This window comes from Macrotis lagotis, chromosome 7 (genome assembly GCF_037893015.1).
Source record: "Macrotis lagotis isolate mMagLag1 chromosome 7, bilby.v1.9.chrom.fasta, whole genome shotgun sequence".
NCBI classification, from domain to species: Eukaryota; Metazoa; Chordata; class Mammalia; order Peramelemorphia; family Peramelidae; genus Macrotis; species Macrotis lagotis.
This window is the reverse complement of record NC_133664.1, coordinates 102,640,258-102,666,159: the sequence shown is the minus strand read 5'-3', so window position 1 is coordinate 102,666,159 and position 25,902 is coordinate 102,640,258. Positions and strand designations below refer to the sequence as shown.

The following is a 25,902-nucleotide window of genomic DNA, read 5'->3' as shown; positions in this document are numbered from 1 at the left end:
CTCCTCACTCAACACTCATTTTGGTATCACAGAGTTCTCTCACTGCCCCATTCAAGCTGTTGCCGGTGATCTCTCGGCTGAACTGGGTTGCGCTGTGGCTATAGATTTTCCCAGTCCCCGGCCCTGGTGAAACAGACCTTTCCCACAGAACTTCTAAGTTATCTTGGACTGGGAAAATGTATCATTCAGTCTTTCTGTGGGTTCTGCCCCTCTAAATTTTGGCTAGTCTGTTGGCTTTTGGAGTTTTGGGGGGAAGGAATTTCCGGGAAATACTGCCTTCACACTGCCATCATGGCTCCGCCCCCATAAATGAATGAATGGTATATTTTGAAGCATACTGATAGCTTCTCCCATCATTAAATTTATCTTTGATAACTTTCAGAAATTGCTTACTTTTGTTTTGTTGAAAAGATACCAGCCAGAACTCTAATTAGATTAAAAAAGTAAAAGGCAGGGTTCTGCACCCTCTCCAATGATTCACAGAAGGTCTTAGGCTGACATCAATAAAGAGCTGGACCACTTTAATGGTAGAAGAGTTCTGGTTGTTTATGGGAATGGGGAGATTCTATGTGTTAGGGAGGGAAGAATAAGAAGGGAAAGAGTAGCACATACATAATGAAGTGTTTGCTTCTTCCATTCATTTTGATGTTGAATTTTCTATTTTTATCTATTTGTCATTTTCTACTCTGAAAGATCATTTTAAATTCAAAAGTTGTGTTATTTTCCAGACCAATAAAGACAGTAGGCTCTCAATAAATATGTACTAAATTGAATTGAACCCAACTCTGTAATTGGAAATTACCTGCTGGAAGAGCAGCATAACATGCATCCTGAACTATGAGATGCTATGATACCAAGGATCAAAATTAAAGGTCTAAAATAGATGTATAAAATCAATTTAGAACTAAAACATCTATTTAATGCTAATGCTAATAAACATTAATGTTATCCATTTCTCTGAAGAGTTTAATCACAAAATGATTTTTTAAATTTTCCTTTCAAACAGTGCTATCACTGAATAAAACTTGCTTTGTTTTGTTCAATCTTTCTATCTAATTTGCTCTTTTATGCATGATGTCTTTAAAAAAAAAGTATTTTTTTCTATCACCAAGCATGACTGGGAGGAATAACCATTTCAAAGAGGAATGTCATAAGATTTCAAACTCTTTGGAACACAAAAGAATCAGTTAACCAACACTGTCCCTCTTTTTTTAAGGTCTGTAAAAATAAAATACAGAAAAATATACAAATATACAAAATATACAAAATATTCCCATATTGTAACAATGGGAAATCTTCAATTCCATTCCAAACATAAAGAGGCACTTATTTTGTTGTAAATGTTATTCCCAGTGTACACTCAAGGTGGGGGGGGGATAGCTTTGGGGTTTCAATAAATTCACAGTTCTACTTAATGAGAGTCAAATGACTTTTGGTAAAATACAGAAGTATTGAATCAGATATGTAAGGTCTCAAGTGGGACAAAACTAACAAATAACTTCAAAATAAGACATATAAGAGTGAAGTCAAAATGGCAGATTAAAGACAGCTACTCAGCTGAACTCTCCCAACATTCCCCTCCTAACAACTTTAAAATAACTTCTGAAACCAAATTGTGCAACAGCAGAACCAACAAGAAGTCATAATGAGACATTTTCTCTAGTCCATGACTTCTTAGGATTCAATAAAAGAGGTCTTTAATACCAGTTCTCTAAATGGGGTGAATCGGACAACAACAACAAAGAACTAGAACAAAACAAGCTACTATAGTAGCAGGGTAGACCAAGAAATGAACTCAAAAAAAGACAATAAAGGTGAAATCAATTATAAGCAAAACCTCAAAGCAAATTGCTAATTAGCCCCAAGTACAAGAGATCCTGGAAGTATTAAAGAGACAAGCATGGTAGAACAAAAATTAGGAAAAGGAATGAAAGTAATGCAAGCAAATTATGAAAACAATAAATGGACAAAAATACCAAAATCATTTTTTGGGGGGGCAACAAAGAGTTCAAAATTGAGGGAATGCTCATCAATTAAAGAAAGGCTTAAGTTGACTGTGAGGGAGGGCAGTGTATCACCACTTCTTAACAAATGATAGGCAAGTGATTTAAGGAAAACAAAAGCATAGCAACATCTGTATGAACTGATGTGAAGTGAAGTAAAAAGAAGTGAGAAATTACTATGCAAAGAAATACCAAATTAGAAATGCTGACCACACATGCAAGACGCAACTACTTTTATCAACGCGATGATCTGAGACAAAGGAGTCGCATTAAGACATGCCAATAACCTCTAGAAAGAGAACTGATATACTCTGAATACAAACTGAAATAGAATTTTCTCATTTTATTTTTATTGCTTTTTTTATCCAGTGTGACAAATATGGAAATTTTTTGCCTAATTTCATATGTACAATTGCTTGGCTTCTCAGATGGAAAAGGGATAGGAGGAAAGGAGAGGAAAAAAATTGAAAAATTTGAAAAACTGATAAATTATTTAGTGAAGTAAATAAAAATATAATAATTGAATGAAAAGAGAAGTATCTTTCATTTGTGACAATAGTAAATATAGGCAATGAGATTTTGGAAGGGGCTTTAAGGTAGGGTAGGTCAATCATGGGAGGGAAGAAAGAGAAGCATTCTGAAGCCGAAATGATGAATCTCCACCCAAACTAGGTGCTATCTGTTTGTTTAAAGTTTGTTAATGAACTTAAAGGCTTCTTCCTGCCAAAAAAAAAAAGCAGATAATATTATAAAAAGTAAGTTTGAATCGTTACCATATGACAAAACTGCAAATAACATACTCACAGATTTAAAGGTGAATGGGACATCGGAGTCCATCTAATCCAATCTCATCATTTTGCAGATGATCCACATAGTTTTAAGTGAATTCCCTGAGGTCCCACAAGCAGAAGGCATCAAAGGGAAAGATTTAAATCCACATCCTAGAATTCCAGAGTCTTCGCTCTTTCTCTTAAATAATAAATAAAAATAGCTATCCTGTCCCATGAAATCTCTTAAATCTCTTAGACCCAAGTTTATTGTAAATGATTCTCATATAACTTTCACCATGCCATTTACCCTCTTCTACATACATGCACAGTAATGTCATTCCTAAAATATGAATGTCATTCTCCAGAAATTGAACAAAACATTTCTGATGTCGGAATAGAGCAGAACATAGAAGACATGCCAGGGACACCTGGACTCTCTAAGATCACAGTTCCCAAACATTAGTTTACCAGCCAACAAAAATCCCTTTAAAATAGACTGATTCTTTTAAAATCTTTTTAAACAAGTATGTTTATTAGCCATGCTTTCCCCATCTTGAACTTCTGAAAGTGGATATCTTTAAACACAATTTTGGAACCATCGCTAAATTGATCCAAAGAAAATATCTAATATGCAATTATATCTCTAAGATCTATAAGTGAATTGTAAACAATAAAATGTTTTACTTATCAATGATATATTTTTTCAATCTTAAGAATTATTAGTTGACTGCAATTTTTGAGTAAGTAATACTTTCAATCCTTTCAAAAAATACTAACAAATTACTACCAAAAATATACTTCATTAAATATTTGGGATGGTCAAGTATTGCCAGAAACTAAACTTCTTTAAGCCTCAGATTGTATCTATTGATAAAATTGTGTCATCAAACATTTTTTCCACTAACACCTAATTCATTTAAAAATGAATTAAAATCTATTAAAAATACAAAATTCTCATTGAATTAGAGTTTCTTTTATATTCTTTGACAGTTCCCTTTGGGTAGCACATTGTGGTATTTTTAAGCACAGGGATATAGTTATACTCCCAAGTTTATATCTAAAACTCATTTCTCCAATCTGAAGAAACCTCAAACAAAAGAAAAATGCTACCACAGTCACTTTGGAAGGTTCCTGAAATGCTAATTCACAACTATTGACAGCTATGAATCACTAACAGTCTTGAATGTCACACATATCCAAGGTAATTGAGCATCTTTCAATGTAATATGCTTTACAATATAGATATGTACAAAGAAAAAGAAGTAACTCGTGAAAAATAAAATGATCTGCCAAGGAACTTAGCTACAAAAGTCATCTCAGGGGATACCATTTTTAAAAATGCCTTTTAGCTTTATGCAAATGTACCACGAATCCAATTGTTTCTTTTGTCCTAAAAAATGCAACTTCAGTACCAACCAAAACTTTGAAACGCAATGTTCTGCAGTAGTTGCTAATATATGCATATATATCAGTGTTGCATTTTTTTCAACTATAGGAAAAAATGACATAATCTCCTTATTTGTATCATGGGACAAAGGAAATTCTTTTGGTGATAATGGTCATCCTTGTTTCACCCTTGATTTTATTGGGAATGCCTCACACCTATCCCTGTTGCATATAAAGCTTGTTGATGGTTTCAGATAGATACTGCTTATTATTCTAAGGAACAAACCATTTATTCCTACATTCTCTAATTTTATTAGGAATAGGTGCTGTATTTTGTCAAAAGCTTTTTCAGCATCTATTGATATGAACATATAATTTTTGATAGGTATGCTAATGATATAATTAATTATACTAACAGTTTTCCTAATATTGAACCACCCCTGCATTCCTGGGATAAATCCTACTTGATCATAATGTATTATCCTAGTGATAACTAGTTGTAATCATTTTGCTAAGATTTTATTTAAGATTTTTGCATCTATATTCTTCAGGGAGATAGGTCTGTAATTTTATTTCTCTGTTTTAACTCTTCCTGGTTTAGGTACCAGCACCATATTGGTGTCACAGAAAGAGTTAGGCAGAGTTCCGTCTTCACAAGGAAATTCTTTTAAAATAAACAAAGGATTATTGGTTTGCACTATTAAAGGGCCCTCAGATCATTCAGTGGGGCCACTAAGTTATATATATATATAATATATATATATATATATATCGTGCCAAGTGACATGCTGATATAGAAAACCATGTGTTAATGCCATCCTTGTTTTATTGTATTTTTATTGCACGGCTATATATTGGCCAAAAACATTTTAAGGTAGTTTAGCTCACAAAGGGAAGTTTGGTGGACAATATTGCTGGCATAGCTGATCTAAGCCACCCCTTTAACCCATTTTACAGATTAGAAAACATGTTGTCATTATTAAGCAAGGTCATAAAGTTAACAAAGTGATTGGCACTTAAATCAAAGTCTTTTGAGGGAATACATATCTACAGGATGACTTGTTAAACAACACAGAAAAAAAGTAGAAAATGATGTATTTCTATTTTGAGAACTCTTCAAGTAAAAATTGACCTCTATCCTAGGATGCTTTTCAGAATCTTTATTTAGGAACATATTTGACCAGAGGGACAGTCTATGCCCCTTTCAGATCTGGGAAAATACATATGCTGTAGCTACAGAGGACTCCAGGATTCCTTTCTTCATTATGTGCTGATTACTTCTGCAAACTATAAATCAATGAGTTTCTTTGGGAATGTGCCTCAAGCATATATGCATATATAGGGCAAGTTTATTAATCTCTCTGGAACCCCAAGTATAAAACTGTATAAATAACAGCAGTCTTACCTATTGATTCAAGTAAAAGAATATATTAGAAAGTACTTTCTAAATTACCAAGTGATATATAAAGGTAAAAAACTGTCATTAATAAAACTAACAGTTAGTGGATAGGACATTAAAACACTCTAGGACTCAAGTTTTTGTTTGTGTTTTTTGCTCTCCTGTAATTAATAAAGAATGTTAAACAAAGATAATCTCTTAAGAATCCCTTCAGAAAAAAAAAGGAAAATTTTTTTAAAAAATCCTTTCAGCTTTAAAGTCTATAAATCTATGATGGTTCAAATGGGGGGGAAAGTGTTGGATTTGGATTCAGATACTGGAGTCTGAATCCCAGTTCTCCTATTTATTGCCCATTTGACCTTGGGAACAGAAAAAAAAAATCACCCTGAGTCTCAGTGTCCTCATCTATAAAAATCAAGGTTTGACTAAGGAAAATTTAAGGTCCCTTTCAAGTCATAAAGCTATGATTTTATGATTCTATGACCCCTTGAGCTTTAAAATCCAAATCTTACTGGGATTACTGGGTCTAATGTTTGCCCATAAACAAGTTTCCTGGTCATTATACCATTTTAGATAACAATTTGACATAAGAGAATAGCATTCTGAGTACAATGAAAAATTGGAGGCCAGGATATAGGGACTGTTTGTACCTACTTATGCCTTATAATCTTTCTGTAGGAGTATGAACAATAAAAACTGACATTTAGTAAATGCTAAATCATCATGATAAAGAAATGTGCGGGTAGAAAATATACTAAAGCAAGAGAATAGCCTTACTAGCATGCAACTGGTAACTTATTATTTCAGTTTCCTCTCATCTGTCATCACATGAAATACTCATTCTGTTCTAGTTCAGCACTGGAAATTCACAGCATTTACTGAATAATTTAATAACTTCTTACTCCTTCCTCCCCCAAAATGAAGCTGTGATGGCTTCTATAGATAGTAAGGTAATATCTACTAAATATGTACACCACAGAGGGATAATAAAGAGCACCTTGGTATAGTTACCCAGGTTGGAAGATTTCAATCTAATAACTTGGGAAATTATGGTCCAAGGATATGGAAAAGATTCAACATTCTATGCCTAAATAAACTCAAGAATTTTACCCTAAAGAAGCAAATTTTTGAATTTGTTAGATGGCCTTACTGGCTTGTTTTCCTGATTGATTTTACAGTATCCAAAAAAGGATTTTTTTAACAAGGCAAATGCTATTTAATCTAAAATATTTTGAAATCCACAGTCTTATATCAAAGCACTGGAGACAGGCCCTCTGTCAAGATGCTGCAAGGTAATTTTTCTCTTATTGTTTTATTTATCTTCCCATGTAGATCATAAGCCCCTGATGCGGAGAACTCTTTGTCCAGGATACAGGCCATGTCTCATTCTGATCTCCACTTTCATCTCCCCACAACAAGTTATACACAGAACAGGAATTCAACAAGTACTTATTAATTTCTAACACATTTGTGTTGATCAGTAGTAAAAAGCAGAATACCCCGTTTCAAGGTAGTGCTCCTCATAGGTGAATTCATTGATTAATCAATAACAAGGAATCAATATATGAGGAATGGGATTGATTCAAGAGTTTAAGAGAGGACACGTTTTGTGCTCCTACTTCAAGAAAATAAATGTGGTTGTTTACTCTCTTGAAGGGAGATCTATGGAGAGAAAGTATGGAAATCCTCCATAGAGGCAATTTACCATTAATAGCAGTCATGGTCTCAGTTGAATCAAGCAAGCCCAAGGAAGTATTCATTAACACTGTTTTAAATGTCAGTAATTACACTAGGTACTGGGAATAAAAAAAATTCTGATTCTAATGGGAAACACTTGAGATGTATATGAATAATACAAGATAACCTATATCAGAGGGGGGGAAAATCTAAGAAAATATTGTTATGGAAGGAGATGATTTTCACATGTGAAGCTAGAATCATTTATTAGGATTCTAAGGGATCTAGTAAAAAGTCATCTAGTCTAGAAACCGAAGCAGGTGGAGCCGGTAAGCAGGAGCCCCCAGGGCATGAGCCCATTGAGCTGAGGGAGGGGAGTGAAGAGAGAGAGACTGCAGAGCTCTGTCCTCTGCCCCTGGAACAGGACTCTGGGGCTCTGACCACATTCAGATCCTGATTGCAGTCTAGGCCCCCCCATAGAAGCAGGGCCCCCCCACCTCGGCCCCGTGGCAGAGGGGGGTGCTTATGGTCATTCACAGACCAGGAGGGAGGACAGAGCCTCACACACTGAGACCCTTGTGGGAGTGTCCCAAAAGCTCAGGAAGCACCCCAAAAAACAGGCTTAGGCTGGGAAAATGAACAAAGAAACAAGAGGAAGACCATTGAGAAGTATTTTGCAAATGAGCCCAAAAAGGATCAAAATACTCAGTCTGAAGATGAGGAAGCACAAGCTCCTGCATCTAAAGACTCTAAGAAAAACAGAAATTGGGCTCAGGCTATGATAGAGCCCAAAAAAGACTTTGAAAATCAAATGAGGGAGTTAGAAGAAAAACTGGGAAAAGAAAGGAGAGAGATGCAGGAAAAACATGAAAATGAAGTCAGCAGCTTAGTGAAGGAAATCCAAAACAATGCTGAAGAAAATAGCATGCTAAAAACCAGCTTAGGTCAAATAGATAAAACAGTTCAAAAAGTTATTGAGGAGAAGAATGCTTTAAAAAGCAAAATTGGCCTCATGGAAAAAGAGATAAGAAAACTCTCTTAGGAGAATAAATCCTTCAGACAAAGAATAGAATTCAGGGAGATTGATGAATTTACCAGAAATCAGGAATCAATACTTCAAAACCAAAAAAATGAAAAATTAGAAGAAAATGTGAAATATCTCATTGAAAAAACAACTGATATGGAAAACAGACTTAGGAAAGATAATTTAAAAATTATCGGAATACTTGAAAGTCATGATCAGGAAAAGAGCCTTGACATCATTTTCAAAGTATTACTACAGGAAAATTGCCCTGATGTTCTAGAAGCAGAGGCCAAAATAGAAATGGAGAGAATCCACCAATCTCCCCGAGAAAGAGATCCCAAAAAACCAACCCCCAGGAATATTATAGCCAAGTTCCAGAACTCCCAAGTCAAAGAGAAAATATTACAAGCAGCCAGAAGGACACAGTTCAAATATCATGGAGCTGCAGTCAGGGTCACACAGGACTTAGCAGCAGCTACATTGGAAGCTCGTAGGGCTTGGAATACAATATACCGGAAGGCAAAAGAGCTTAGAATGCAGCCAAGAATGAACTACCCAGCAAGGCTGAATGTGCTTTTCCAGGGAAAAAGATGGACTTTCAATGAACCAGGGGAATTTCAAAGGTTCCTTTTGGAATGGCCAGAGCTGAACAGAAGATTTGATCTTCAGATACAGGACTCAGGTGAAGCATGGAGATTGGAGGAGAGGGGGGAAATATGAGGGACTTAATGAGGATGAACTGCATGTATAGAAAAATGATACTGATAATATTCATATGAACCATCTCAGTAATAGAGCAGGTAGAGGGAGCTTTTATAGTTGAAGCACAGGAGAAAGCTGAATTCAAAGATGAAATATGGTATAAAAATGGAGTCAATAAGAAAAAAAAGGGAAATGGAATTGGAGAAAGAAAAAGGAGAGGGGGAATAGTCCAAGCTATTTCACATAATAAGATTTTTTTTTATTACATTGAGTTATTGAAATGATATGGAAGTGGGGAGGCAAGGGGGAATGAGGGAACCTTTGCTCTCATCAGAGATGGCTAGGAGAGGAAACAGCAAATATACTCAATGGGGTATAGAAATCTGGAGTAAGAAGGAGAGGGGAGCAGGGGGAAGGGGTGGGGATGTGAATAAAGGAGGAGAGGATGGACCATGGGGGGACAGTGGTCAGATATAACACATTTTCTTTTTTTTACTTCTTGCAAGGGGCTGGGATTGGATGGCCTGCCCAGGACCATAAGGCCAGGTGGATTCTGGGCCCAAGGGGTGGTATGGGGGCTCAGGGCTTCTTGGCCCCAGGGCCAGGGATCTGTCTGCTGCACCACTCAGTGACCCTACAGCAGAGTCAGAGTGAAAGGAGAGAGAAAATATAGTACATGGTAGTGGAGAAATAAGAAAGGAGGGAGTTGCGATTAGCAATGGCAACGTTGGAAAAATATGGAAGTAACTTTTGTGATGGACTTATCATAAAGAATGTGATCCACTCATGACAGAGTTGATGGTGTTGGAACAAAGACTGAAACACATTTTTTGTTATTATTATTTGGGGGAGGGTTCAGGGCAAGTGGGGCTGGATGGCCTGCCTGGGGCCACATAGCAGGGGTGATCATTGGGTGTCTGGGGCCGGATTCGGACCCAGGTGCTCCTGGCTCAAGGGCCAATGCTCTGTCTGCCACCCAGCCACCCCTACTATTATTACTATTTTATTTTATTTTGGGTCTTTTTTTTTCTTCTTTTTGGTTTTTGCAGGGCAGTGGGGATCGGGTGGCTTGCATGTCACATGGCTGGGTGATTATTGGGTTTATGAGGCTGGATATGGACTTGGGTGCTCGTGGCTCTAGGGCTGATGCTTCGTCCATTGCACCACCTGGCCATACCTACAATTATTACTATTATTTTTTTTTAATTTTAATTTTTCCTCCCCCCCCCTTTACTTTTTTGCCCAAGCAAGTCTATCTATATTCAATGGGGGGGGTATTTTGTTTACTTGTAAACAAGTATATCTTATTAATGTAAAGAAAAACATTTGTACAAAATGAGAATAAAAAATAAATTTTAAAAAATCATCTAGTTCAACAGCCTCTTTTTTAAATTGACATTTTCTTTCTTCAAGTACCTATTAATCACTTTATAAAAGGAGGAAATCGAGGAATAGAGTGTTAAATATCAATACACAAGTCAGTAAATGGCAAGAGAAAGAACATGAACTCATATCCTCTGACACATCCTTCCTTCTCACAGGTCAATGAGGAAATTCTAACATATTTTTCTTTTCTTCTCCTCTTTCTATTTATTCTTTCTCCTACTACGCCTTTTCTTCATCTTCATCATTCCTATTATTAACTATGTTAAGTTACTCTCCTCAAACTGAAATAAAATATTGCTCAGTCCAAATAAACAGAACTTTGGTTTCTCCATATCCTTGAGCTTTTCACTCTCTTCCCATTCCCCTCTGTTTAAAGAGGCCACTTTACTGAGTCCTCTCTAGTTTGAAAAAAAAATTTAAAAATACAGAGACAAATGATGGGAATAGGGGGAGAATCTGTTTGGAAGGGGGAATGGTTTACCCTCTCATTTATGAAAGGGCACTTAGTCAGCTTAGGTCAAAGATAATGGCCTGTGGGAACTAGGTGTAATGGTGCATGGGGTTGTAATTATCATCATAATCACTGTTATTATTAGGAATAATAAAACCTACAAAATACCCATGGTATGCAGAATATCACACATCTGGGTCCAAAACACAGCTTTTGCCTTCTGTAAACAATTACCATTAGAAATAAACAAATTATACAAGGTTTTATAAACATTTTAGAATATTTCTGATTCATAAAACATTCAGTAATTTTAGAAACATATTTTTTCTATTTAGTTTTTTTAACTTTTTTAGGATAGAAGAGGCATGACAAAAAAGATAGGTGTTAGCCTGGACATATTAAAAAATGGACACCCAAATGACAATTTTTTTTTGTTCCATCAGATACATATAAAATGGTCTAATGACTACCCTGCTCTGCTCCTTCCTTTGTAGACAGGGATTACAAAAACCACAGATTCATTTGGAAGAGGCAACAGATGAGTCAAATCTTAAAAAATCTTCAACATTCTCTCAAGTTATATTGTCTTCCCCACACCCATCTTCTTCTGTTGTTTCTTCTCATCATAAACGTATGATTAATAACTATGTGTTTGTAAAACTCTGCCTGGTAAGCAAAGCTGAGGGCTTTCCATCCAAAGGAGGCCGAGGTATGGAGTTAATGAGAAGTGAGACTGTGGGGAAAGAGTAGGAACATGCCAATGTTAATGTAATTGAGCATGAATATCAAACACTGACAGGGGAACACTCTTCCTCTGCTGATGGAAAGTCAGATCAGCTGGTTAGCAGATGGAATATATGTAGAACAGACTTCACAGCTATCCCCAGAACTGCAAAATCACAACAATCTAAGCTTTACAACAACAATATCCTCTGGTTTCCCAAATGCAAACTTTTCCCTTCTCTTCCATTTAAAAACAAACAAAAATCATTTCCTTCCATCTTCTTTCAACCTTAATCATATTTCTCCTTTATCCATTCCCCTTTCCACAACTTTAACTTCTCTTATACAGAGCAAGAACACCATAGTCAGTTCTATGAATAGTGAAAAGAAGTGCATTTTCAGTTCTGTCTTGGTTTCAGACACTAGGGAAATACTAAATGTTAAATATATAAATACCCTTTTGAACTATTTCTTGGCATTCCTTACTGTACCACAGAGAGGATAACAGTAAGGCAGAGGATCACTGGGAATTCTGCAAAGCATCATGGATGAAATGAGCTTCTCGGGGAATTGTGATTAATGATTGCTTTTCAGTTCAGAAGAGATATCCTGGGGTCTCAGGTTCAAATGAATATTGAAGGCTAAACCTATAGCCAATGGAAACAATCCCTAGGAAAAGGGAATTTTAGCTCTAAATCATGTAGGAAATGAATACTTATAATGTCCAAAATAAAGTACAGAACAGCTTATGAGAAGGAAGCAGAAAAACAGGGAGGAAATTTTTGGTACACCTACACAGAAAATAATGTTAAATGAGAACATGAGTTCAAATTCTATCTACTACTTACTACTTAAGTGAGATCTGGGAAGTCAATCAAACTTATTTAGTTGGATAATAGTAGAAGAGTCATAAAGCTAGTTCACCACTTTGCTTAAGTTACTATAAAAGAGATCTATGGCTCATGAGAGGTGAAAACTGCAAAATTTGAGTCTGGTTAGCATTGACTCACAGTAAGATCATACAAAGGGAGCCATGTTGCCTAAACAGATATGAGGTAATGGAAACTGCAATGAGGGTTCGGAATGATGGAAGAGGACTAGTTTAAGCAGGGTACATTTATTAAGTGTTAATAATTTTATTAAATGTTTATTATTCACAGATAGTGTTAAGATGATGGATTTACAAAGGTAAATGAAGTCAATACTCCCATTGTAGTGGGAGAGACAAGAGAGAGTAAGTGGGAGAAAATCTCAAAGCAGAAGATACTAGAGAACCTGGAAAAGGAGTCTAGAAGCATGCGGAACTTGAAGTAGTTGAGTCTTGAAGGAGACCAAGGAAAGTAAAAGATGGGATGGATAGGAAATTATTTAAGGCCAGAGACTGGAATGTTTGAGGAGAGGCAAGTGGATCAGCTGTATTTAAGGAAAAGTAAAATATAAAATATAAAATGACTAAAAAGGTTATATTAAGGGGATAGGATATGAGGGGCTTTTAATGCTGAAGAGGGGTCTTTCTTTTTGATCACTATAGTTCATTGGGTAGTAGGAGCAAAACACTTAGAACTGAACAATCAGACTGATATTAAGTCATGGTAGACCTCTGAGGCAGGGATACTAATGAAAAGATTATTGTAGTATTCTAGGGGAGCAGTATTTGTGTGAGTAGAGAGAATGGCATAAATATAAGAAATGTTATAAAAATAAAATTACTAGAACTGGCAATTGTGAGGCTGAGGTAGTTGAAAGGGAAGAGTGAAGCTCCCATTGAAACTGAAATTTTGGTTAATTGGGAAGATGGTAGTGCCCTCATCAGAAGCATTAAAGAAAAGGAGAAATGTTTGTTGGGAAAGATGAGTTCTGTTCTAGATATGTCGAATTTGAGATGCTTAAGGACAAACCACCTTACTTGTCCTCAGCGTTTGCATTTACAAAATGAACTCACTGGATTACATGACTCATAAGGTCTCTTCCCATTATGAATGGCCATTCTTCATACTGAAGTCATCTTTTTGCTTTGCCATATAAAAATCCCATCTTTTCTTCCTATAAACAATTTCCTTGAAGTCATCTTTTACAAATGTTATTTTTCAAAATTCTTCATTGTTTACACTGTGTAGCCTGCTCATAAGCCAATAGGGCCTAACCTTGGTCATTTGTGATCTAGGTCTCATGGTTATACAATGACTAAAACATTTACCAATGGGTCTGTTTCCAGGAGTTGAGGTCATCCAAGGATATATGTATCATATTCACACTGACATTTTGGTACCCTTATATAAAAACATAAGCATGTATAATATATATTTTAGGATATTCAGTATATGGGTAGCTACATATTTTTATATTTCTACACAGATTCCTTATATAGACCTGCTTTATAGTTTGTCCATCCAACTGCCTGTTACAAACTTATAAAGCTTTTAGGCAAGATAGAAATGGCACAAAAGGGAACAAAGATAGGAAAGGAATGAAGATTCATCCAAGTGAGCAAAGAGATCTGTTTAAACAATGAGGCAACTATGAGAATCTTGAGGAATGACTTCTCAAAGATATCTGAAAGAGGCAAAGATATAAAGGAAGACATCCAGAATAGGGAAGTGAGAGAACATCAACAGCTACCAACCTTAAATACAACATTTCCCATCAACACAAAACCTTTAAGAGTAAAGGTACATGACTCAAGGGCAACTTCAGGGAAAGTATAATGAAGCAAGAGGCTTGCCAAGCACCTCTACATCACCTTGAAGATGTAGAGGATACAAAACGCCATTCATTTGGTCTGATTAGTTTCTATCCTGTTCCACTTTCCAAATAATGGATTCTCTGTTTGAAATGTAAGATTTCTAAGGGCAAGAACAATTTCATGTTCATTTTTGTAATCACAGAATTAAGTGCCCTGCCTGGTAAGTGCTTAATAAATGGATTTTCATTCATATACCCATTACTGTTTCCTGATAATGAACAAAGACATTAGATCCAATACAGCAAAATATAAAATAAATGGCTCTGTTAAAACAACTAAAAATAACATAGTATAACAAGGTTACAAACTTCAGTAATAATAACAGTGAAGATTACTGAAGTCTAAAAAGTCTGTTGGGGGAATATAATCAATTCTGTTTTCCCTTACAACAAGGTATTCCCCACCCATATATCAAAATAGTTAAGGTTTCTTTCATATATTTGCAATAGAAATAACTCTAACAAAACATAAGGCAAGGCATAAAACAGAGAAAATCAAACTATTGGTCAGACTAATCATGTCATAGGCTTTATAAATTAAATAATTAAGAAATAAATACACAAACAAGAAGTAATGAAAGAAATAAAGGAAAGAAAAGACACAAAATATAATTAAAAATATATAAAGGATTTTCTATTTGCCCAAAGTCAAACATACAATTTCTCAATTAATTCTGTTAGAAGGAAATATCAACAAACAAAATAACAACAAAACATTCCATAGTGTGAAAACTGTTTAAAAGAAAAAAGTTTCCAATTTACCTTGACTTTGTAGTATTCTTTGACTTCAGGTCTAATAGAATCAAAATCTCCACTGATGTACTCAGGTAAGAAGCTGAAAGAAAGATGATTCTTGTAAATAAACAAATTATGGTTGGTTCCTTGCTAAACTGTTAAATGAAGACTTTGCTGTTTTGTTTCTCAAAATGGGATGGCAAAGAAGTTTAACTTTCTATTTTTGTTACTTATATAAGCCCTTATAATTTGCCGAGTTTTGATCTTCTTTGGACAAGTATTCTAAGACAGGAAAATGATTCAAATATCTCACAAATTCATTCAAATAGTCAGTACAAGAAAGAGGTACAGTTTAATTATAAAAACATTTTCATAATAATGGTCATAGAGTGCTTTACAGTCTTTCCATTTTCTGAATCTACAAATAGTACTAAGGTAAGCATGTCTTGGGGGAAATCAACTGAGGTGGGAATGTTCAATTCAAAGACAATTCCATTTCTCATAAAGATTTTCAATATGTTTCTTTTGAAATTCACTTATTTTCACTGAAAATAATTTGTCTCATCTGGATAATCTAATGTGACTCTGTAACTGCTCAAAATAACAATTAACAAAAATAAGCAATCTTGACCTTTCCCTTTTCCTCTTCCTTATTTCTGTATCAAAAGAGTTGGTTTAAAAAAAATCAAGTGTACTTGTAACTCCGCAAGGTCTTTTACCCCAAATTTGGGAAATGATCTCTGTTAACTCTTCTGCTTTATTCTGATGTTAATCCAAATTCTAAGAGTGCTGTTGAACTTCCACAATCTGCTGACTACTGAATAATTTCACATCAAGAGAAAAACAACAAAAACAACTTAATGTTGGATTATCACTGAAAATTTGCAAGGGGACAGATCCAATGATCTATCTGCTCCTTAGATAATCCATCTAGATTATTTTTACAAAATGGATGTATCTTTAATAGAGGTGAATAAAATTCAGTCTTTTTGGATGGGTTGCAGAGCTACTGTTCCCCTGGGATACATGGTTTTTCTTTAAAAGCTAATATATGTGTGTATTCCAATAAATTATAAATTTGTCAAACCAGCACATTGGCTGGTTTCTTATATTTTTCATAAAGGAGAACAAGGTTAAAATGTGGAATGTTCCAATAACTTAAAAAAATGTTCTCTTTCCTTCAATGTAGCTACATTCCACCACCTAATATTTTCATAGCAATAATAAGTGGAAATTCAGAGTCAGTTCTAACTGAATGTATAATATCTTGAATGATGTAAGTTTGAAATTTAAGTTAGTTTTTTGATTTTGTTCATTATCTGATATATATTCATTAAACCTGTATAGCCAGCATAGTAACTGGTCTATGGGCTACTTTCCATCAACATCTATGATTAATAGTTAAACGCTCTTGTATATCTTTGAACTGCTTGAGGTACTTCTGGTCAAAGACCAAAACCTATATCACCTCCAGAATATGCAACACTTTTTCACCTATATGGTAATGATAGCTTGGATTTCTTCCTTCAAAAACTGCCTATATAAATGCTTTGATCATTGATCAATAGGGGGAGGGTTCTTATTCTTCTAAATTTGATGAAATTCTTTAGATTTCTTGGAAATGAAATGAGTCTGAACAGTGAAACTTTTTGCAAAGATTTTGTTTCTCAATTAACTGTTTATATTCTGATTGTTAACACAAATTATGAAGATGTTCATTTTATCTTCTCTGAACCTTTTCCTATCAATTATCATATCATTCAACTTCATTTTCCAAACATTCAAGTTTCTCCATGCATCTGCTTCATTTTGTCCTTATGGGATTTTTTGACAGAGAATATTAGCAACCTCAAAATCATTGATTGACCCAGCAGCTGGGAAGAGAAGAATTCTTGAGAAGCAAGTCACCTGGACTCAGAATCGATGCCTGCCCACCCAGTGACACCAAAGGATGCCAGGGAAACACGTAGCTAGCTAGGGGATTGTACTCCCCAAGAGCAGGCTTCCCTCCCAAAGAAAGAGAAGGGCATAAGTGTGCCAAAGATTATTTAGGGGATCACAGTGGGCTGTTCTCTCAAAGGAGGAGGAGCTGATTGAGGAGGTCACCTTAGCACCTTAATCACTTGCATTTGACTTGCACTTAACTCTGGAGGCATAAATGCAATACAAGCCTTGAATTTTAAAGGTTAACAATGAAAACAGAATGAAAAAATAAATGTCACAAGACAGCGAATGCAAAGTGGAATACCAACCACTGCAAATTTACCCCCATCAACTGTTCTCATTTTTTTCCTTCCATTGTATATAGGCATGAATGTATGAGGATACCAAAACTTTAAGTGAAAAAGAGGTTACTAATAAAATCATCTGACTGCTAGAAGACACAAAACATTGAAGATTCACTATAAAATATATTTACAATAGCGTTTCAATTTCTAAATAATTGCAATGAGGTTCAGGATTAATAAAAACAACATTTAAATAACACAAATAACAAACTTTTGAAAACAACATATCTTAATATTAAAGTTCTACTGAATTTATGCCTTTAGACCACAAGAAATCTTTGAATAACAATCATCAAATATAATCTATAACAACTTTCTAGTGCAGAAAAGAGTAACTGAGTCGATGCTCTTCTTCACTTGATGTTTATTTATTAAGAAGAAAAAGCAATGGAAAATTTGTTTATTTTGGAGCAAAAAAGATTTGCTTTGTAAAACCTGACTCTGCCACTTACCATCTATTCAAATACAGCCAAGTCATTTAAACTCTGTCTAATACTTTGCTTTCTAAACTTGAACATGAAAATATAATATTGAATGTTCTCCTATGTCTCATTCTTCTTTGGGAATTGTGATCCTATAATCACCAAATGCCAGAGAATGCATTTTACTTGTCCTGCTTTGTGATATTTAATTGCCAAAACCCATGTGGTTCTTTCTTAAAGGACTTATATATGATTCTAAAATTATCAATTAGATTTTCTCACACAGAGACACAGACACACATAATGACAGACCAAACTAGGAACAGAAGGGAGATTGTTCCTTTGCTCTGAAGACGAATTCATCCTTTTACATATAACACAAAAATCTAAACTCTGGCTATCTGTGCAGGTTTGCTAGTCATTGGTGCTATATTTAGCTCCAGAGTCAATTTCTTACATTCACCTTTTATGCAACTTCCAAAGATAACTAATTAAAAAGCAAAATGAACTGCCATCTAATTTGGTTGTCATGGTCAACATGATTTAGTACTTTAGAAATTTACTGAATAAGTATAACATGATTAATTTCTTTCTGATTTTCTTTTGTGTATTAAAATGTACCCTATTTATATATTCCTATTATGCTTATGTTAGATAGTTTGGATGAGAGTTCTAACTTAGGTCCATAAACCCCTTTATGTATAGATTTCAAAGGACCCATGAATACGAATAGGGAAAATTATATTTACATTATTATGAAACTCTAACTTAAACTAACATTTCCTTCAATTTTTAGGTTTTCAAAACAATATATTATTTTGATAAGGAATTTACAAAAAAGTATCACCATATCACTAAAGGGAATAATGTCACAAAGATTTAGAACTTTTGCTAAAGATTATGGAGAGAAGTTTCTTTCTGTTCTGAGGGATAACTATTCTGTAATACTGGAATTATGAATCCTATGTCTACTGTATGACACATGCTGGGATGAAAAGGAACTAGAATGGTGTCTCCATTTATAGTCAGGGTGAATTTAATACCAACCAAGATTGGGGGGAGGGGGAAGAAGAACTCCTGATGAACATTGTGGTTGGGCTACTGCTAAGAGCATGTAGTGAACTAAGCATCAGAATTATTCTTTATGCAATTAGAGGAAATTATATCCCTTTCCCGTAAATCTTTATCCCCTATAGGAAAACTGTAGAAAAATTCAAAATATGAAATGTGAACTTGTATACATCAATATAATTGGCATATTACATACATAGGCATGTAATCATATATAAATTAATTTTTTTAATTTAAAATATTATTCTGGGAAGTAATTCATAGGATTTACCAACATATCAAATGAGTCACTCACTCAAAAAAGTTTAATGAATCCTTAAGAAGAAGATGTAGACTCTTTCAATTCTTAACCCTGAAACATTTCCCTCCAAGAGAAACCACTGGGAAAATTACAAAGTAATGCATGAATATGCACTATGATCACTGCAAGGAATGGTTTTAAGTTTTACATTAGCCTTAAAGAGTATACATATGTGTTGCAAGCACAAGGCCAGTATTACTTCTTTGCAGCACTATTTGCTATATCTTTTGTATGTTAGGTAAACTAATTTGTATCTTTAATTTATTGTTATTATTTATGAAATGGATTCTAGAGGCTAGAGGCAGGAGAATGCTGACTGATTAATTTTATACCAGGTTACAGTTCCTTAAAATGAGATATTTTTACCCTTGATCATGTGCATAGGTTGTTGACAAGAGCCAAAGATAATAACCCTGAAAAGGAGGGCTGTTTCTAATAGTTGCATTACAATTATTACTAGCTCTGTTCTATATTGGAGGAAACACCATCTTAAGAAGGTGAAGTGATTTGTTCACAATAATGGTACTAGTAAGCAGGAAAGCCTCAGACTGGAAACCAGTGTTTCAAGTTCATGATCATATATGCCACCTGTAAAACTCCTAGTGAAGTCAGAAACAGAATTTGATTCTGTTGATTTGTTTAATTGAGAATTATTTAACAGGGGCAGTTAGGTGGCACAGTGGATAGAGCACCAGCTCTAGAGTCAGGAGGACCTGAGTTCAAATTTGGCCTCAGACATTTAAAAATTATCTAGCTGTGTGGCCTTGGGCAAGCCACTTAACCCCATTACCTTGCACGAACTTTAAAAAAAAAAGAATGATACATAAATGCATAACCCCATTGCCTTAATAGAGAGAAATATTTAACAAAAGAAAAATGAATCACATCACATATATTATTTCATATGATTTTTATGACAAATACTATATTATTACTACCATTTTCATTATATTTTTGAAACTGGATCTCCTTGTCATGCCCATGTAAGAAATCACTCCAACACTCCTAGACAAATTCCAGTGATCATCAGTACAGAAGCATTAAAGTTGCTCCATTTAGGGGGAATAATCCCTATTTTATGCAGTCCTGGAGTACTATACTAATCCTGGAGTACTATAATCAAGAGATTAAGCACAGACACAAAATTAGCTACTAATGTAGATCAGAATCCCTCAGGATTATAAGTGTGCAGCAGGGATGGTTGGGTGGCGGAGTGGATACAGCACTGGTCCTGGAGTCAGGAGTACCCAAGTTCAAATCTGGCCTCAGAAACTTAATAATTGCCTAGCTGTGTGGCCTTGGGCAAACCACTTAACCCCATTGCCTTCCAAAAAAAAAAAAACCCAAAACACACCTGAAAAAAAAAATAAGTGTGCAGCACCCAACCTAGAGATTATTTAAGTTTTACAAACATCTATCAAGAGAAACTTAACTTAAGAGGCTAAATTACAAGCCATGCCTCATTGTTTTACAAGGAGAGTAAGTGAGCAAGAAATGAATTCTCATTGGCTTACTTCTAGATCTTTTAGTTCATTTCCTTTCATACAAATCAAAAGATGGCTAAATTTTTGGATGGAACCTGCTACTACTGACAGAAAAGTAATCAGTACATCTTATGCCATCTTATGCCAAAAAGTTAGCAGGAAATGCTTTATGAAAATGATGGAGAAGAATATGCATGTTCCTTGGCATTTTTCACATTTGAGTAGAGTAGCAAGCAGGTAATTTCTAACAGCAGAGGACAATTTGAGGTAGAGCTATTCTTGATTATACAGAGAAAAGGCTTCATTTGTAACATCATGTATCAGCAAATTCTCTCTTGCATTCTGGTTTTGGGAAGCAGTGATTTGCCAGAAAACATGTGGCTGAGTACGAGGACAGTCTTTCTGAACTCATGATTGTCTGTTGGGCAGCTAAGTATGGGTATATGGCCAGTGATCTTAAAGCATAGTAACTGTATTTAAACATGGATGGAAGACCGATACTAGAAATTTTCTCATAGTTAGCCTAAGGATGACACACATTTGGTAACCAAGGAAATGAAGCTGTGTGCTCAGTTCAGAAGCTTTTTCCATCATTTAGAGAAAAACCTCAGAGGGAGCAAGTGCTATCTTGCAGTAAAACTGGCTGCAAAAAATTTTAAATGAGGGAAACTGTTGGATTTTAATGGGAAAACTAACAGATGGCAAGTGGTTACATTATATTCTAACATATCTCTTAATTTTTCATGATAAAGAATAAAAAACAAAAGTATTTCTTTTGCTCAAGAATGACTCCTAATAGGGACTGCATGTGACTTTGATGTATAATAAGCAATAAATAGACCCAATTCAGCTTACTGGCTTGATCCTTGATTTGTACTTTCTTTTTAATAGAGAAATTCATATATTAGTAGCTTCTTTAAGGATCAGCATAAAATTAACTTCTGAATGAACCCCTTAAGAATAGTAACTTTGGAAACCACTTTCAAGACATTGAAGAACATTTTATAGCTTTCAGTCAACATATGTAGGTCTTTATTGAAGGATCTATAAGTCTCTTGAGGACACTTTTGGGTCTCCTTGAGATCTAACAAAATAATCTAACATCCAAGGTTTGAGCAGAACAATGTTCTTATCCATTCTAACTCTTTTAATAAGGTCAACACTCTAAGATTCATGATCAACTCATGCCTGTGTCTAATCCTTAGCATTAATACCATCATGAGTTTCTTACTAAAATCTTTGGAGCCTATACAATTACACTTTTATCAAAGAGATATGCTAATCAACTCATCTTTTCAAGCATTTTTTCTCCTAATCGCTTTTCCCTTTGAAGGTTCCTTATTCTTCAGGAAAGATTTATTTTTTTCCCCAATATGTATTATTTCATATTATTTTCCAATTCATATAAGACTTATTTATGTTTTCATCATACCAGTTAAAGACCAGAATCTGGTTGTGCACCTAGCTAACTTACTACCTTCCACTCCAAAAAACCTATGATATAATATATGTGAAAAGTCCAAGGTTCAACCACAACAAAAGACAGATCTGATGTTACTGACAAGAAAAAAAACAAAAAGTAAAAAAAAAAACAAATCAGATTCTAAGATTATTATTAGATTTAAAAGAAACTGAGATACCAAAAACATGAACAATCAAATATCAAGCACAATCAACCCTATGGTAAACTTCTGAAAATGAAAGTTAAAGCTAAACCATTATGGTTTCAGCAAAAGTTATAGGGTGAATCTCTTTATTGTCAATTTCCTAAAATTAAAAACACTATAAACTCAACAGCTCATGGTAAGCAATTTGGTCTGTCTTTATATATCACCTACTCATTTGTGCAAAAATCTCTCAGATATCTGGAATCAACTTTATAATCTTCTAAATATTTTATTGGCTTTGACAGTGACCAGCTAAAAACTAAGAAGAGAAAGGCAAAAGGAGCTGAATATCTGTCCTTATGAGCTATATTAATATGTGCAAAGAATACAATCTTTTATTTTGATGTAATTTTTTTCTGAGTTCAGGAATAGATTTTTTTCCCTCTACACTAGTAAATAACACAAATTCTAGTACATTTCCTTATGTTGAGTGCTTTAAGAGAGAAAAAATTAGGTAGTTGAAAAACAACTAAAGTCCACCGATGTCAGTTTATTCCTTATTTAGTATGTCAGAATTCAATGTATGTCTTTTTCAAATTAATCTGAGATGCTCATGTTAAACAAAGCATATGCCAAAAATATACACCTGGTATGGATACAGAGATGCCTTAAATAATTATATCTTTTCCTCATGTGATATGGTACTAACTTTTGAACGTTCCTGTTATTTGACTTTCATCTCTGCAATTAAAAGACCATCTTCTTTTCTTGAGGTTCCTGTTGCCATGGATCTGGGCATTTTGAATAAGTACATATTCTAAATTTGGGTATAAGTGATACTTTCCAGATGTGTGTTATATTGTAGTACTAATGACACTTGAAAAATGAGAATTATTTTTGGAGTAACCTGGGGGGGGATTACATATAACTTATTAACCTCAACCAAAACAGATGTTACAGTAAAATCATTAATATTCTATAACCAAAGTAATATTATAAAACCTACTGTAATATCATTTCCACATTATAACAGTTGTGATATTGTCATGCTTAACTGACTTCTTTACACCACTATTTCAACTAAGATACTGTTTTCATGGGGCTATTTAAGATCATTAGGCAATTTCATGCCTTTACAATCCCACCCTTTAGAGATCAGTATGATGAAAAGCTACCATGAACTCTCTTACAAACCATTGCTTGATTCCACTGTCAAGTAAGGTTAATGATCTTTTACAATATAAAATTTTTTGGAAAGATGTTTTTGTAGAATGTCATTTATTTGCAAGTAAATAAATAAATTAGTTAAGTTCTTAATTAACAGAGTTACTATGAATATTTCTGAACATGTGGGACTTTTCCCATTTTCTGTGATTTCTTCATAGAAAATATATAGGTCAAGTATTGGTATTGCTGAGTCAAAGGGTATGATTAGCTTTATTGCTCTTTGGGACTAGTTCCATATTGCTATCCAGAATAGTTATATTAGTTCACAACTCTATCAACAATGCAATGAATGCATCAATGTTATCAATTCTCCCGCATCCTGTCCAAAAACGATTATTTTCCTTTTTTGTCACCTTAGCTAATTGTTTTATGTATGGACTAGGGATAAACCAGGAGTATCTGCAATGAGGAGTGAAACAAGGATGCTAATAATCACCACAACTGTTCAATATAGTATTAGAAATGTTGGCATTAGCAATAAGAAAAAGAAATTGGACAAATTAGAAATGGTAGTGAGGAAGCAAAACTCACTTTTAGCAGATGATATGAAGATATACCTCACAGAACTCTAGAAAAACTAATTGATAACAACTTCAGGAAAGTAGCAGGATAAACCCACATAAATCATCAACATTTCTACAGATGAACAGTAAAGCACAAGGGGCAAGAAACAGAAATTCCATTTAAAAGTAACTGTAGGGCAGATAGGTGGTACTGGCCCTGGAGTCAGGAGGATCTGAATTCAAATGCTGCCTCAGATACTTAATATAATTACCTAGCTGTGTAACTTTGTCCAAGTCACTTAATCCCAGTGTTTTGCTAAAAAAAAAAAGTAGCTAGACAAAATAAAGTGTTCTCAAGACAAATGTAGAAACTGTATGAACACAATTACAAAATACCTTTCAAACCAATAAAGTCAGATGTAACAGAACAAGAAATGCTCTGTTGAATCTATGGTTAAAGGGAGAAATTTATGACTAAACAAGAAATGCATTACATTATGAATTGCAAAATGGATGATTTTGACTATAATAAATTACAAAATGTTTGCACAAATAAAGGCAATGCACCCAAGATTAAAAGAAAAACAAAAAACTGGGAAACAATTTTCATAGCTAGTTCTGAAAGAGATCTCATTTCAAAATTATGAAGAGAATTGAATCAAATTTATAAGGTTACAAGTCATTTCTCAATTGATAAACAGTAAAAAGATTTTTTTGTATGTATGATACATGAATATAGCAGAACATTAGTATAAAAAATTAAATCTTGCCCGAGACACTTACTAATTATGTAACCCCCAGACTGGTCATGTAACCAATCTTAGATTTGGTTTCCACAATCTACTTAATCAGCTGGTTGTAAGGATCAAATGAATTATCATTTATGAAGTGCTTTGCAAACTTCAAAGCACTAAAAATGTCAGTTATTGTTATTAAAAAGAATGTCAATTTCATGATGGCAAAGTCCAAGTTTTAGACATCTCACCACTTATGCTACATACATTAGATTTTCAATAAATATTAGACTGATTCAATCCAACAAGAACATTATGCAATTGCTGAGCACTAAATAAATTACAATGAAATCTACTTCTAAATTGGTTCTGATTCATCTATTTTTTAGAGATCCTACTTAATCATTTTAATAGAAAGTTTGCCCTTCAAAGGACCATCTACTATAGTGAGGTTCAAAAATTATGTGTGAGGAAATCTGATTAAATGAATTGTCCAAATAAGCATAAAACTATAAAAATTGTAAAAAATAAAAATTTTAAATAATTAAAATATAATAATCAAAAGTTAAAATAAACATTGTTTTAATATTTATTAAACATAATATTATAATTTATTATATAAAGTACATTTATAATTAAATGTAGTTAAAATTAAAATATAACAAAATTATTATAAAATTATTTGCCTTGCCTATCAACAGGCAGCTTATTTTTTTTTAAAACATTCTCACATTTTCTGTTGTTACTCTAAATAGTTATAACATATTACAAATAATTCCAAATATAGATTTTCATGATTAAATTGAAAGGTAAAAGAAGAAGAAAAATATATTATAAATATTTTAAAGTCCAAGACATTTAAACTCACTGACTAAATTCAATGGCTTCAGCTGATTTTTGTAATAACATAAATTTACGTTAATCTATATAGCTGAAACCATAAAATTGTTGATAGGGAAGTTCAGAAAAGTGGAATGTACAAAATTAAAGTGTTTGAGTCCAAAGGAATAATCAACAAAAAGTATCAAATAAAAGATAGCTCAAATAAAAATAACCTGCTTCACATATTGGATTTTTCTTACAAATAATGGGTAACATTAACATTTCTTGTCTCTCAAAGAACTATGCTGGTTGGCAGACCTTGCATTTTCCACTATTTCTTCTGGCTCTCTGGCTTTTTATCCATTTCAGAGCTCATTAACAGTCATTCCATTTGGTAGGCAAGAGGACTGAATACACAAAGCCAAGCAAACTATTTCAGGAGATC

At 34.1% G+C, this 25,902-nt stretch overlaps 1 protein-coding gene across 1 annotated transcript in view; it reads right to left on the bottom strand.

Annotated features, from left to right (window-relative positions):
* Positions 1-25,902, bottom strand: part of LOC141492802 (thiamine pyrophosphokinase 1-like) — a 485,555-nt gene that overhangs the window by 226,841 nt on the left and 232,812 nt on the right. Inside the window, exon 5 of the mRNA XM_074193473.1 lies at positions 15,026-15,098. Within this exon, the coding sequence (XP_074049574.1) occupies positions 15,026-15,098 (73 nt within the window). The remainder of the gene's footprint in view (positions 1-15,025; positions 15,099-25,902) is intronic.